This window comes from Rhopalosiphum maidis, chromosome 1 (assembly GCF_003676215.2).
Source record: "Rhopalosiphum maidis isolate BTI-1 chromosome 1, ASM367621v3, whole genome shotgun sequence".
NCBI classification, from domain to species: domain Eukaryota; kingdom Metazoa; phylum Arthropoda; class Insecta; order Hemiptera; family Aphididae; genus Rhopalosiphum; species Rhopalosiphum maidis.
The window spans coordinates 27,385,189-27,401,307 of NC_040877.1; the positions used below are offsets into that span (position 1 = coordinate 27,385,189).

Here is a 16,119-nt window from a genome sequence, read left to right on the forward strand (position 1 = left end):
CACATTTGTAAATTTATTTCTAAAATTAGAACATTTGTTGAAAATATTATATACTTGTAAGAAGCAAATGAAAATTTTTATAAATCAATAACCTTAAAGGCATTTAAATAAAAATTATAAATTTTGATTGAAAAATATTATTAATAGGTATGTTAACAATGCTCATATTTTTAAATTTCAATTATGTTAGTTCTCTTATCACAGTACATTGATTATTTTTACTTTTTACGCAATCCATTTGTTATATAGTATTGTATAAAGTATAATATATACATATAATTTAATTATTTTATTTGCCAGCATCTACGACTTTTTAAAAACTTTGGATTACATATTTATGTTATTTAATAATTTCATATGCACACAATATTGCTTGTAACTGATAATAGTGTCAAAATAATAATGATTTATTAATAATCTGAGAACTAAAAACGTAATTATAACATAGACTTTATTATTCTAGTTAGGTTATTACAAAATACAAATACTTTAAAATTATTTTTAAGTATTTTGTTAGATTTTACCTTTGAATAGAAATTAGTAATCCAGCAAAATAATATTGAGTGTTAGAAACAAAAAAAACCATAATGTATTGCAAATGCATAAATATAATTTGATATTTATAGGTAGTATTATATTATTATTATGGATACATTAATTAATAATTTAGCATTAATCTTCAAATTAAAGTATGAAATTTTCAACAATATTGACATAATTAAAGTTTTAAAAATTATAATGAACAATAATTATTAAACATACATATTTTGCTATAAATTGCATAATTATATAGTCGATAGCATTTTGCCCAATTTGATGCTATATAATTAAAGAAAATTAGAATAGTTCTTGTATAAAATTATTCTTCCATTTCATTATTATAATAAAACTGTTAACATTTTTTGTATTATATTCAGCTCAGAATTTGTTGTATGATGCACCATCTAACTTTTTAAGCATATCTAAAGCTTTACGAATAAGTTTTTTTTTTGAATATTTTAATTAAATTATGTTGTTGTAAAACTTCACGTGAAACATTCAATGGCAAATCATCCGAACCTATAATTCCTTGAAGAAAACTTAAATACTTTGGCAATAAATCGGTAAATTCATCTGTTATAAATACTCTTCTAACATACAGCTTAATGTTGTCCGTTACTGTACCATATTTGTTAAAGGTAAAAATAAAAATTAGAGTGAATTTCCTATTATGAAACTTGATGGTAAGAACATTTTATCTGTATTTGTATGATGGGTTTTTACGATTATTAAGTTTTTAAGTGAGTTATGAGCATTTTTAATTTCGCTATGACATGTACGCATAACTTATCTATAACTATCGTAAAAAACCAACATACAAACACTGATAATTTTCTTACCATCAAGTTTCATAATAGGTCGAATCACTCGAATTTTTAAACTAACGGAGCTATACGTGATCTGCTGAGCGTAAATTTGCTATGTTACGCATTTGTAGGACAGAGACAACACATGCGGGTGTGACGCCCTCTTAAGTGTAGGAGTTTGTTTTTAGTACGTTAGTAAGAGAGAACAAGATTGAATACAAAGATAAGTGGGGAGGGAAGTATAATCATTTTAATTTAGCTGGTTTCGACATCAGGTATATCTGAACCGCCTTCTGGGATCATCAGGAATAGCATTGGTGTATTGTTAGTTAGGAAATCAAGGGATTGTGATGGTTATGAAATTAAGAGTGTAAGCGTTTATAGAAGGAATTTGTTTTTAATTTAATGTGTTGTGATATGAGTAGATAATATAGAAGGCGAGAGCGGTTACTTAAGGCAAGTCATTTGATATGGGTATGAGTTAACCCAAGTTAGTCGACGGTCTAGGTGTAGGCATGGGTAACAGATGTTTTGGGTGAATGGAAATAACGTACATTGTTAAGGTAGATGGGAGGGCAGACTTTTTGCCTTAGAGTGAATGTACAATGGATGGATTTTGTTTCATGAACTTTTATCCCTCAATCTTTATACCAGGTTGATAAAGATTGAGATGATTTTGGATGAGGTTTGAGGTCAATCAGGATCGGAATGGATGGCTAGAAGAGCCTTGTCATCGGCAAAGACTTCAGTTGTAGAGCTGAGGATGGTAGGTTGATCTGAGGAAAATAGATTAAAAGGTAAGGAGGTGCTGTTACAGATCCTTGGAGTACACCAGCGTGTATTGGTTAGGTTAGGTTAGATTCAATCTATTCACCGTCACAAAAATGTGCACCTGATGAATGACAACAGCTGTTCGGAAAATAACACGAGACAATAAACGGAATTATTTAGTACGCGAGCTATTTATAATAAATAGTAACGTTAGATTGTCGAATGTATAAAATAATAAAATAGTCATTCAAATTCGAAAACTGATGAATGGTTACTGGCCTACTGCCTTACTGATTCAGATATTAGAAATGTTCAAATGTAGTGGCGGGCAAGTATATGGGTATTATCAAATTTTGTTTTTCTTCCACGCGGACAAGTCGTTTTATTCCCGGCATTTGCGCGTGCGCAATTACCATTTCAGTAATTCACATTAATCGACATTCGAGTATTCGACTAGCCGCCTCTGGCCCGTTCGTTAATGTTATATAGCATTTATTTTTATTATTTTGTATTATTATTATCGTTGTATTTAGTTCCAATTTAATCATTCGTTTTGTTTTCTGTTATGTTCTTATAAGTTAGTTCCTACTCTGTTGTATCAATTTGTTAAATGTGTTATGGTTTCACTCGATCGTAGTATTTGATCGCTTCTCTGCAATAATAGTTGAAATATCGCAGGTAAGATTATTATTAGTAAATATATATTTGTTAATTGCCGGTCTACGAAGAAGCCATCTTGTGGCAACAATTTGTATTTAAATTTACTTATAATAAAGCTATAATTCTAATCTTACAGTATTTAGTACTTAGGTAATAAAATCAATTCATAAATTTTCAGATTTATTTTATTTATGTACCTGAACTTTGAAGTCAAAATCAATTTAATTCCTATATAGCTATATAATTTATAATAAATGCCTGATATCATTTAAATACATTTTTTGTGATCAAATTATTTTAATAGAAATTGATTTTTAATCAGAATAAAATATCATATAATAATATCTAATTTTAGAAATAAAATTTTTTTCACTTTTTATTCTCTAGGGAAATGGTATGTAGTGATGAAAGATTGCCTATGAACCTATGAGTATTTATTTAATATTAATTATTATAAAAAATATTAAATAGCATATCATGTAGCTATTACTTTCAATTGTTTATAAATTGGTCCTTATGAGGTTGTAACTAATTCAAATATTGGTGAATATTATTATAAATAAAATTTAAAAAAACACATTTTAGGAGGACATTATGCCTGAATGTATTTCCTCCATCTTTTAAGTACACAACAGAACATTGTTCGTTCAATTTAATCCATTTAACTTAATTATTTTATGTATAATATATACATTAAATAATTGTAAATATTTTATAAAATTTAAAATGCTCAAAAAAATAAGAAATACATAATTAGCCCTTAAATTTAAATTTGATAATTTCCCAATAAATAATTCCAAAAACTTAGACTTAAAATATAATCCTATAATAAAGATTATGTTTAATACATACATTTTTTTTTTTTTTTATTAATTAATCCGCGGCAACAAAGGCCATTGGATGGTTTTTATTTATTTTTAGAGGGGAGGAACAGTAGGTTGAAACATGTTTTTTTGTGTGTGTGGCAAGGATTTGTCACTAAAATCCCGGGTGGTCACCCATCCGGGAGCTAGCAACACCGGCCGATACGTACACTCCGAGCGTTTCCGCAATTGAGTGTACGATCGCACCACACCAAGCCACAATAATACATTAATTCCATTGTCAGTAGATAATAACATAATTAATTTTTTCATATTTTTAGTCTTAATAAAGAATTTTTCAATAATATGTACCTCCAATAAATAATTCATAATCTACTATTTTATGATATCTAGGTATAATTATTTTCATAAATTTAAATATGTATCTATTTTGAATGTATACATTCTAATTATATATGTATTTAACTGTTCATATAAGGTATTTCATTTTAGATTTTAGATTTTGTACGGTCTGCTGAAAATTCATTTTTATTTTTTTTATTTAAAATGCATGGACATTTTTATGACACTATGTATAGTATTTTATATATGCTCCCTTTAAATACAGCTTTTATTACTCCTTTTTGCTTTCATAAATATTTATATTTAACATAATCGGAAAGAAACAATAAATTACCATTTTATATATATATACCTTTTTATTTATTAATTAATAGTTAATTATTACTCTATTGTTTTCTAGGTCTGTTCTATAACTTATGTAAAAATAAAACTACATTAATCATAAAGTTAAAACTTTCTTAATATCCATTACATATGTGGTTATTATATATCAGTTTTTGTACATCACTATCAGATTTCATAGCAATTTTTTCTATTTTCTATTTATAATAATATTTAATTTTATAATATTTCATATGTATGGGATTATTTTTGGGGGATTTAAATATTGTGGTTCCATTTAAATTGGATTTATATTATTAAATAAATATTTTTAATGTTCTAATGATAATTTAGCATTTTAAATAAAAAATTTTAAAAGAGTTTCTTACAATTTACAATGTTAGTAGAATTAATTTTCATATTAAGATCTCAATTAGCTTGTAAGAATTGATAAATTCTTATTAAAATTGTCTAAGTTTTTTAAAATAATTCTGAATTTTATTAACATATATAATTATTTATTAAATTCAATAATTGTATTATAAATATGACAAACTATTAATGCTTTAAAAATTAATTTTAAAGATATATAATTTATACATTTGATTTTTAAAAAAAATACCTAAATAACATATTGTATTTTCTAGTTAAGTAATAATGGGTGTTGATAAGCTTTTGGAATACCTTGACAGTGGAAAAATCGAAGGTAGTTGTGTCAATGTCAATCTTACTCAACTAGGACATACAGTTTCCCAACAGCTTGCTAAAAAAATGGTTGTTAGGAAAGTTCACCAAAATTTAAGTCAAATTCAAGTCTCCAAGGCTCAATTTTGTTTATTGGTAGATGCAGAATGTTGTTTAGATCGATTATATGGAGGTTATTATTCAGGTAAAGATTTTCATACAAATATAATATTGTTGTAAAGTATATACTAAAATATTTAAAATTGTATTATGTTTAGATTGGGTTTGTGGTGGTCAATGGAACCGAATGGTATCATTTTTAACAAATTTTGTCAATAGTTTAAGACAGTCAAATGTTCATGTTGTGGTATTCTTTAATGGTGCTTTTGAAGATGAACGCTTTAATGAATGGGTTCAAAAACAAGAAGAAACTCGTAACAGGGCTAATGCTGTAAGTTACTTGAATTACATTTATTATATCAATATTGATTAATGCTTTTTTTTAATTTTATATTTTAGGTATTACGACATATTGCTGCCAAAGGAACACCACCACCTAAGGTATGGTGGATACCGCCGGTTGGTCTACGGACAGCTGTAAAGCTTTACTTTCACCATTTGAAAATTCCAGTTGTTTGCTCTGTAAAAGACCACCATTTAGAGTTTATTAAATATTGTAAACAACATAAATTCCATGGTTTGATGGCTGATGATGCTGAATACTTAGCATTTGATCCACCACGGTTTTTCTCAGCTCATTCTCTCAAACTTACAATGCGACAAACATTAGAAGCCAAAGAGTATATTGTCCCTCAGTTAATAGAAGATTTGAAATTGAGCAAAGATAAATTATGTGCTCTTCTTTCACTTTTAGGCAATTTTGTGTTGCCTCAACCTGAGCTTTATGATTATTATAAACGCTGTGGCATAAATCAAATAATATCCAAGGTATTTCTGTAAATTAAATTGTTATATATTTTCTAAAAATTCTATTTTATTTAGGTTTCAGGGGAAGAAGTTGTAAAAAAAATAGTAGATTCACTTCAAAATTTACCTCCTATTAAAAACAATTTGGATGAAATAGCAGCTCATATACTTGGACATAAAGATGATAAACGAGTGCCAAAGTTAAAAAAAAGTATACAATATTATTTAGATGGTACCAAAGATAATGCAATTAAAAACAAAGTTAAAAGCCCGGAAAAAAATAAAAATAATATTAAAGTTAAAATTGATTCATTAGAATCACCAGCTGGAGTAAATGATTTTAAACAATTGGGATCATCTGAAACTCTTAATATTAATTTGCAGGTAATTTCTTTTAATTCATAAACATTGTACTATTTGTTCTTTTGTGTTAACATTAATATAATTAATTATTTTTTAAGGAAAAATTATTATTAGATGATAATTCTGAATCTGGTTCAAATACTTTTCATGTAAACACTCAAACATCTTCATTAAACCAGTTGTCTCCAAATAGATCTGTTGAATTTCATGTTCCCGAAGTTTCTATTGATGTAGTAAATACAGCATACGAAAGGCATACATCTGGTCTTATGTCCACTTATTTATACCATATTTTAATAAAGGTTATTTTTAAACTAGTTTAAATCATATTTTAACTAATAATCGTTTGTTATTTTCTGTTGTGTTTTTATTTATTTAGGCAGAAATAAAACTACCGGTTGTGTTAGAAGATGAAATAAATCATGAAATTCCAAACATACATTTATTTTATAGACAAGCTCGTCAAATGGTGTATGGTATTTTGTTTAATCTTCATCATGCTCATTATTTAGCAAAATCAAATAGCAGTCAAAAAGGTATATTCTTAAATATCCGATCTAGGAAAAATATTAATGAATATATATTAATCAAAGGGTCTTTGACAATATTTTTCCAATAATCGATAGAATTTCCTAAACTTTTACCATTTTTTAAACTTAATGTTGATATAGAATATTTCACAATCTTGGAAATATTAATTTTTATTTGATAATTAACTTAAACTAAGTTAATACTAATAATAACTCAATAAAAAGTAAATTCTCATGATATAAACATAACTGTATAATCTTAAGTATACGAATACCTCAGTCTTTATACATGTTAAAATGATGAAAGTTGGATCCAAATTTTTATTGTTGAAGACTAAATATCTTAATACTATATTATAAACCTACATAATATTTTAAATCACACAATAATTAAAGAATTAAATTGAATTATATTTTTAATTTATTTTAGTTGAGTTGCCAGTAATGCAAGTACGTGAATGGATTAGAGACAAAACAAATATGTATAAACATTACCATTTAGTAAAGGCTGAACCTTTAGGGTGGGGTGTTCCTACCGTTCATAGACTTTGGTTTGGGTAAGTTCTATGTTTTTAAACAGTTTTTTAAGTTTAAAAAACATGTTTACATTAAATTTTAAATTTTATTTTAGAACAACTCCTGAAGATAATATAAGACGTTTGAGAGCATTTCTTTCTTGTATGCGTTCAGATACTCCTCTTATGTACAACACGGACTATGTTCCTCAGCATACATTAATCATTGCATGTGTTCTTAGATACATAATGACCTTTACAGAAGTGCCTATTCTTCAAAAATTTGAACTTGATGCACTTATCATAACAGCTGTTGCACCTGAATTATCGAAAAATGAAAACACTCAAGAGTTACAAGTTAGTTTATAAAATAAAACATTTTATTTGTGAATACAACAATGCAACATCCATTTAAATTATTGGCACTTCATTGAAAATGCACAGTAAAATTTCTAAATTTTAATTGAGCATTTATTTTTAAAAAGATGAAACATCATAATATTTTCATATTCAATGTTAATTTTCATAGTTACTTGTTAAAATGATCCATAAACTTGCTTCAAAATAATCTAATACATTTTATTGTTATAAAATTGATGAAATATTATTTTGCTTGCTAATTAGAAATTTTGATATTACTCTTAGGGTACTGTTAGTGTGAGAGGTGTACAATTAGCCACACTTTTAATGTGTGGTATTGAAACTGCCATGTTGGCAAATGATGCTTGTGGTGCACCATTACCATGGTTAATGACATGTCCATGGATGTATTTTGATGGAAGGTTATTTCAGTATCATCTGGCAAGGGCGTCAACAGCAAATAAACTTGAAGATTTGTGTGAAAATCATTTTTCACTTACAATTAAGGTTGAAAAAATGAGACAAGCGATTTTAGAGGGGTTGGGTGAACATTTTCAATCAATTTCGCCGTTCCCAGGAACATTTTTGGGTAATAATATAAAATATTTGTTTATTTTTTTTTGTTCTAAATTACCTATAAATAAATTTTCACTTTAAACACATAAATAGATACAATCTTCAATCAACGAGGATTGATTCCACCTCAAATTATAAACACTAGCATAGCTCATGCTAATCTACCATTTCCACAACAAAGACTGGGTCGATTGGTTAATCAAAATCCTAATCGTTTTCGAGAAATTCAACAAAACAGTAGACAAAGAGGTATCATGAAACAGTCATCTGGTGGACAATTAGAAGTTGCTGGTGCAGTTGTTGGTATATGGGGGGCAAATTATAGTATGGCAGCTACTGGAAGTTCATACATGGGTCGTGGTAATATGCTTCCTGCTCAACATGTAAGGCTTAATGTTTTAAAATTATAAAACAATTTATTTAATTAAGATTTGCATATTTTTAGGTGATGCCACCCCCTATTGGTAGTCCAAGTTCTTTATACCAACATGATCTCATACCAAGGCCTATGTTTAATACACGTAATTGTTCTAAACCTATTCGAGGCCGTAGTCAAGTCTTAAAAATACATGTAATATTAATTTAAAGATTTCTACTTGAAAATTGATTATAATATTATTACAATTTTTGTTCAACAGAATAATAAAAAAAAAAATACTCATAATATTGTAAAAAAAGATAACCATATCAAAAAGGTTCCTTCAAAAGGCCGCAGTGTGGCCGCAGTTATTCCTAATTCAAGGTAAATTATTCTATTTTAAATATTAATAAAAAAATCAATTTTTATCCATTTAAAAATGTTGGTTCCTTTTTTCCTTTTGATCTCGGAACTTGATAGATTAATTGTAATTAAAATAAAATAATAAAAAAAAAATTAATCAAATACTTTGTAAAGGTACTATTAAAAATATATAAAATGTATATTAATTTTTTTTAGTGAAACAATTTCAACTCCAGAACTAACAGAAGAATCCAAATTATCAATATTAAATAAAGAAAATCAAAATATTAAAGCAAATGGGTATTTTATATTTAACATTTTTAGTGGTTTTAAGTTAATTATACATTTTTTTCAGGATTGTCGAGAATATTTTGCCTTTAGTAAATGGAAATTCATCAATTGAAGGACAACTAGGAGATACAAAACTAAAAGGTAGGTTGTATTACCAGTATAAAAGATTTTTCTAAGTAATTAATTTAAAGTATATATTTATATAGAACATATTACTTTTATACCATAAACATATTCATACTATTTACGATGAAGTGATGTAAAAAAAGCTATACAGTAAATATCCGTTACAACAAATACCAATACAACGAAAAATCTTGTTATAACGAAAGTCATAGAAGTCCCCTGCCGAAAAACAGGGCTTACAAAGAGCTTATTTGAATTTTCATTACAACAAAATGTCCGTTATAATAAAGAAAACATTTTTTCCCATGGAGTTTGTTGTAACAGAATTTTACTGTGTATAATAAATCATGGTATTATGTATTAATATACATTACTGTAATATTATTTATAAATTTAGTGTTTTTGTCAAAAATTAAATTAACCTACAGTTATACATTTATAATAGTAAAAATAATAAAATAAATTACTATAAAATATACTTTGATAATTAAGCTGACAGATGATTTCAGTTCAAAATTGTTATTTGTGTTCAATAAATCTATCATTGAATTAAAATTTAACAAATTGTGACCTACTTGACATCTATTGTTCTGCAACTGTTGTACACACTTAATTTAATTCATATTTGTTGGTGACCCTTAATAATTAGTTGGCAACTCCTTGGTTGAGAAATAATATAAAAATAGATAAAGAATCACAGTTTATATTGGTAATGTTTGATACAAATTAAGATTTATTTATTTTTATTTTGTTAAGTCTAAATAAAACTAAATATTATGTTCTATTAAGTTAATATGTATTTGTTTTTAGAAAATTGTGTGTCGAGTTCTCAAACTGGAGATACTCCATCAAAAATCATTCAAAAGCCATCCAAATTGGAGGCTGAAAATTGATTAAATAAAATGTAAGTAATTCATTTACAATTATTTTACAACACTTATTATTATGTATTTATTTAGAGATGTTTATAATACGCCGACGCTTTGTAAGTTTAAACTAATAACTTATAAGAAGTATCAACTCAAGTTTTTTTTTACTTTGTAAATATTGGCCAATGAAAGATGTTGAAAAATTTGAAGAACGGCGCTAAATTTTAGTCATTATTATTAATTTTTACGTATTGTTTTTATGTAGTTTTTATTCTTTATTTTTGTAAATTATTTGCGAAACATTTTGTTATCTGAAGGCGCCCACGGATTATATTACATTATCCGATATGTGAACATCGAAAGACTGATATTTAAAGTGTTGCAACAAACATATCATTGTCTGGTAATTGTTTGTGCAGCCATGGTGATAATAATTAGATATTAACGTTATTATATTTTTAAATCAAAAAAAAAAATAATATGAATCGTTATCCTTTGACTGCTGTCCAAAAGTATTATTGTCGCGGTGATTGTTTTTAATCATATTTTTGTAATTTGTTAACCCAGATACTTTTATAATTTCATAATACTTATATGATTTTTAATTGCATTTACAAGCAAGTATATGCCTATTAAATATCGGACAATTATAAAAATAAGGGCCGCCAAAAATAATAATAATTTATTTATGTAAAATAATATAATATGTTTTGTATTATAATACATAAATATCTACAGAGATGTATCTCATCCTGTACAATATTATGACCACTTTAACCCATTATAATATATGACTTAAACAAAGAAAAATTAACATTTAAAGCGTTTTGTAAAATTTACAACGCTAAAAGTAGGCAGATATCATATATTAATCTGCTATCAGAGTAACTTGTTATTATCAATAATTTTCTAACTGCTTTCAGAAGTAAAATTTTATAATAATTGTTAGTGTTTTTGTGTGTGATTAATGATAATTATTTTCACAATTTTACGTTTCTCTATTGAGTATAATTAACTTTTTATTTGTTGTCTTTACAAACAGATAATAAAACTTACATATTTGTTTTCATTAACACTATAAATTAGATTTTTTCCTTAGATTATAATTATTAAATTATGTTTTAATTAACAATATATTTAAATCAATATTAATAACATATATGTATTCTATATATTTTAATTTATCTTTCCATCTCTTAATAAGTATTTTCAAATACCAATTAATTTTTTTCTCATATTAAAATTGGTTATAGTACAATTTTAATAATTATCTTTCAAGTATAATATTATTAATCATTAATAAATACATGCATAATTGAATTGCTCTAAAATTATAAATTATTGTCGGCCCTTTAATTTTCAAATTTTATTCACATTTTCATAATCACTCCTTAAATTATAAGTTAACCAATAATTATATCATTTCAACAATAATATTTTGTAAGCATTAGATGTAAGAAATTAACTGTTGTGAAAGTTGAAAAAATTGATTAATTATTCTTTTTATGTTTTTTTATTTTTTTATTTTGATCATACTTATATCAATGTCATAATTTCAGAATTATCCTATCATGTATCTATTAAAAAAATTTCAATGTGTAATTCATGTTAATTAAATGGTATGTGTTAAATATAGATAAATGTATTGATGTTAATCTGATTCAATATTAAATAAAATTATATTATATATTCATTGAAGTGATTATGTATTAAATGTATTATTTAACTAAAAAAATTTGTTATTATTGTTGCATAACAATATTATGTACAGTTTACTTTGACCTATACGGCTATCAGGCTATACATTTTATATTTATGTTATATTCATTTGAAATTATCTTATTTCATGAAATGGGAACCGTTTTTTCTACTTAATGAATTATTTAAAATTATGGATAATAATTGAGTGTCTTTTCACGAATTTGAATCATAAATTTAACTCAGTACTTTTTTTTATAATTTAGAAAGGTAAGGAAAGGCCAAGTTTCTAAGTCTACACCAGTTTTTGAGTAAATTGATATTTTTATAATTTAAAAAATGAATAATAGCAGAAACTTGAACTTTTCGGTATATACATTATAATTGTGTATTCTATACATAATATAGTTTTCAAAATATTTTGACTTTTTGATTTAGTTACAGAAAATTTTAATTTTTTTTTTTTAAATGTTACTAAAAAATTTATGATTGACTAAAAATGTATTATTTCAATATTTTTTATAAGCATTTAAAATTTTACTAAAAAGCTAAATTAGTTTTTTATGAGAATTTGAAATTTAAGATCTTACAACATTAGATTTTAACCTGTATAATATTTTTTTTTTAATGATTTTTGGTTTTTGTTGTAATTCAAAAACAAATATCAATAGATACTTCCAATTTTCATAAGGTGTTTATATTATCATTATTTTATAAATATGGTATAAATTTCAACATTTTTAACTCATTAATACATATAGGCAAAATTTTTTTATATTAATATGGATATAATTATATACTTAAGTGAAGAATAATTATTTTACTATAATTTAAAAACATAAGTTAGGACTTATAATATTTACCTATATATATTATGAATTCAACAAAAAAAATTATGATATATTTTATTTTTATATTTTTTTATTCTACACAACAAATACAATTTTAATCACCTTAATTAAATATTTAAATTTATATTTACAATTAAAAATATAATATAAATACTGAGGAAAATATAAATATAATCACTTTAGAGATAACAGGAACTTTATAAAGATCAACATTGTTTAAGAGGATGTTATATGCTTTTATTGATGATATTATCTTTTTAAAGTGAGTTATAGCAATGTAAAATATCACAACTTTAAAGTGCTCATGAAGTCATGACTTACTTTTAAATTACAATATGAATAAAAGCAGCATATGAGATACCTTAGATAATATTCTAAAGTACCTTAAGTTTGATAATAGGTAAATTAACTCTAATAAAAGCTAACAGAAAATATATTTCTTGGGAGATAAGATCTATTTTTATTATATTTTTTTTCTATGATCTATTATTTAGTATTTACATATAAATATTTAAAAAAAGAACTAGAGTAATGCTTAAAATAAAAAAAAAACTATCAATATAAATTAAAAAGGTTAAAAAACAGTCCAAATATACAGTTCTTAAAAGTTCAAATGGCATTTGGAAATTGATATTTGGGCAAGATTAAACACCTATAAAAACCAAGGAGAAAGAAAGTACTAAATTTATACTCTAGCATAACTTAAAAATATTTTATTCATACATTTTTATTATAAACTTGTTCAAGTTTCACTGATTAGTAAATCTTTCTAATTACCAGTCTTAAATAAAAAAAATAATTATTAAATTCTTCCTCTACCTCTATTCATACAAGGGTTATTTTTTCTTATTCCTATAGGTATTTTACATTTAGGCGGAGGGGACTTTGGTCTAAGTACCTCAATACGGTCAGTACAACCAGTTGTTAATTGACCATTACTAAAATATCCATTATACATTTCTGTGTTAAAATTAGAATTAGTCAATTCAGGTCCTAAAGTAAGCCATCCTGGACGTATAGTACTGTCTCGACCAAATAAATGTAATCTAAGGGAAAAATCAACAGTAATAAAAAAATTAAAACCATATATATAAATAGTATAATAATTTTTAAATCAAAAATTTTATTATATTTATTAGATAAAATACCTTCTTTTTCCTAGGCAAAAATGTTCAATTATATGGAATATTTCAACAGGTTTTTCTATTGAACCATGTTCATTCTCTTCACTAATAATCAAATCAATATCAACATTAGCGTGAATATAGTCACCATCTGTAGATCGACGAACTGTTCCTTTGATGCCCATCAAACAATGTTCCTAAAATCCATAAAATCAGTTAAAATAAAATGACTACAATGGTGTTATATTAGCGAACCTTAGTGCGTTGAAAAACAGCATTTGGTTCTAGGTTTTTTGAATGTCCAGGATTTTTAGAATTTGTTCGAATCCAACAAATATCTTCACAGCGTCTAAAACCCCATCGACGTAAACAATCACGACCTTTATCCAAACCATCAGATGAACCACACCAGAGAAAAATAAAACTACGGTTAGCAGCTAATTCACCTAATTCTAGGTCCATTATCTATTCAAATTATAAAAAGATGAATATTTATTATGTTTATGTATAACATATAGTAAATAAGATATATATAATGATGAAACTGGTCAGATAATATAAATTATAGCATTTATAATTAAATATAAGGGAAAAAAATAAAATGTAAATAGGAGAAAGAGCAACCCAGGCTAAACAAATTGAATACTTAATTTAGTTCATACATCTATAATATTATACAAATGATATAATGCTGAGTACAGTTCATAAAAAGGTATTAAGGCAAATTCTTTATAAGGCTATAATTGTTGTTCTATACAGTATATTTGGTTGTTAACAAGTAGATAATAAGCAAAGATTAAATAGAGATTGAGAAGATTGAATAATAAGTTTATTTAATTTTTAAGTAGATGCGCTGCTGCAACTTAGATGTACCCAAAATAATTGAGGGGTATATTATTTATTTATAAATAAGGATTTTAATTTCAGATGGTTATAATTTAATGTAAAATAATTATGAAAAAGGCTAACCTGTTTCCAATTCCATAATTTTGTATTGGTTACTCCTAGCGTCCTTTGATATTCTTCAAGTGGTGGTTCAATAAGTATGACATCAAATTTTATGTTTAATGATTTTAAATTATATGTGCTTAGGTCGCATTTCAAAAACATTGGAGGAGTAGCAGTTTGTTGTATAAGTTCATCCTTTTAAATAATTTAAAGTATGTAAAGTAAATATTTTATGGAAACTTATAAGTATTAATTTCTAATATAAATAAAAAGTTTAACAAGTTTAACTATAAACTATTTAGTTTTTAAAACTCAATTTTAATTTTTTTTCAATGATACCTTTAAACGAATCAATTCCCTTAGCTTAGGATATTCTTCAAATCTGTCAGTAAGACCCACATCTCGAATAAAATTTTGTGGGCGTTGACCGGTATCTACAAAATGTTGACAATAATCATTATGAGGATTTGATGATTGTGTACCTTTGAGAAATGTTGACGAATCATTGTACGTATGTTCTGGGCTCTTAGGTTGGGAATTAAATTTATTTATTACTTTACGAACAGAACTCATTGGCATACCCTCTCTATGAGTATTCAAAGCTCGTCGTAACTGTTGAACGTCGGAAAACCCTAGCTACGAATGATAATTAAAAAAGTATATATCACGTATATATATTTTTTAAATAAATAATTTTTTTAAGTTTACCGTTTTGGCCAATATTTTTTTTCTTATTTTAGATTGTTCTTTTAACATTTTCAATGTTTCACTCATGATTGAGATTTTATATTTCTAAATAAAGACAAAATAAATTAAAAGAAATATTGTTATCAATTATTATTAATATAATCTATTGAAAAAAGTACATAACAAATTAAATTAATATAGTTATAGTCTATTGCAATACCTCGTACTCAAGAGATTCAAGAGTCCAAGAGCCGGACCAATTCACCAATTACCATGAAAACACAGAATAGCGATTACCTATTTAAAATTTACCTATTATCTTTAATATTATATAATTTATATACCTATATTTTAGATATCTTATAATTAGTTATGATTATGATTCTTATTTAAGATTTCATTTTTTTTATTTATCACGTGTTTATCGTCTATCTAGAAATTGTTTAGATTGTTGCCAACCTAATTTTAAGTTAATATTTTCAGGAATTATTTGAAATTGTATTCCAAAATTATTTCCTTTAAAAATGTAAATGCTTATATCAGCCATCAGATTATTTCGTTAAATAAATAAATTATAATATTCTT

At 25.3% G+C, this 16,119-nt stretch overlaps 2 protein-coding genes across 3 annotated transcripts; one reads left to right on the forward strand and one right to left on the reverse strand.

Moving 5' to 3' along the window:
- The first annotated feature begins 2,549 nt into the window (after positions 1-2,549).
- LOC113549649 (constitutive coactivator of PPAR-gamma-like protein 1 homolog) lies at positions 2,550-11,106 on the forward strand. The gene is made up of 17 exons (XM_026951044.1): positions 2,550-2,795; positions 4,912-5,153; positions 5,227-5,399; positions 5,468-5,896; positions 5,951-6,259; positions 6,337-6,540; positions 6,618-6,774; positions 7,199-7,325; positions 7,400-7,640; positions 7,929-8,232; positions 8,313-8,602; positions 8,665-8,790; positions 8,858-8,961; positions 9,157-9,240; positions 9,296-9,372; positions 10,168-10,261; positions 10,317-11,106. The coding sequence occupies exons 2-16, from the start codon at positions 4,922-4,924 to the stop codon at positions 10,248-10,250; spliced, it is 2,940 nt and encodes a 979-aa protein (XP_026806845.1). The 5' UTR covers positions 2,550-2,795; positions 4,912-4,921; the 3' UTR covers positions 10,251-10,261; positions 10,317-11,106.
- A 2,204-nt stretch (positions 11,107-13,310) lies between these two features.
- LOC113548415 (N6-adenosine-methyltransferase non-catalytic subunit) lies at positions 13,311-15,908 on the reverse strand. Of its 2 annotated transcripts, XM_026949281.1 has the most exons (7): positions 15,755-15,908; positions 15,556-15,639; positions 15,187-15,483; positions 14,869-15,042; positions 14,155-14,364; positions 13,924-14,096; positions 13,311-13,821 (listed from the first exon to the last, which is right to left on the reverse strand). In XM_026949281.1, exons 2-7 carry the CDS (start codon positions 15,619-15,621, stop codon positions 13,578-13,580), a joined length of 1,164 nt encoding a protein of 387 aa, XP_026805082.1. In that variant the 5' UTR covers positions 15,622-15,639; positions 15,755-15,908; the 3' UTR covers positions 13,311-13,577. The 2 variants fall into 2 exon arrangements, with proteins under 2 accessions (XP_026805082.1, XP_026805083.1); XM_026949282.1 differs by lacking the exon at positions 15,755-15,908 and having other exon boundaries at positions 13,312-13,821; positions 15,187-15,479; positions 15,556-15,590.
- Positions 15,909-16,119: the final 211 nt, after the last annotated feature.

Excerpts from the sequence above, each read along its gene's own strand:
- LOC113549649 (XM_026951044.1), top strand. The coding sequence starts at position 4,922 with ATGGGTGTTGATAAGCTTTTGGAATACCTTGACAGTGGAAAAATCGAA. Across the intron at positions 5,154-5,226 it reads ATATGGAGGTTATTATTCAG|ATTGGGTTTGTGGTGGTCAA; the intron begins GTAAAGATTTTC and ends TATTATGTTTAG. Across the intron at positions 7,326-7,399 it reads GTTCATAGACTTTGGTTTGG|AACAACTCCTGAAGATAATA; the intron begins GTAAGTTCTATG and ends ATTTTATTTTAG.
- LOC113548415 (XM_026949281.1), bottom strand. The coding sequence starts at position 15,621 with ATGAGTGAAACATTGAAAATGTTAAAAGAACAATCTAAAATAAGAAAA. Across the intron at positions 15,484-15,555 it reads AAAAAATATTGGCCAAAACG|CTAGGGTTTTCCGACGTTCA; the intron begins GTAAACTTAAAA and ends TATCATTCGTAG. Across the intron at positions 14,097-14,154 it reads CTGTTTTTCAACGCACTAAG|GAACATTGTTTGATGGGCAT; the intron begins GTTCGCTAATAT and ends TATGGATTTTAG.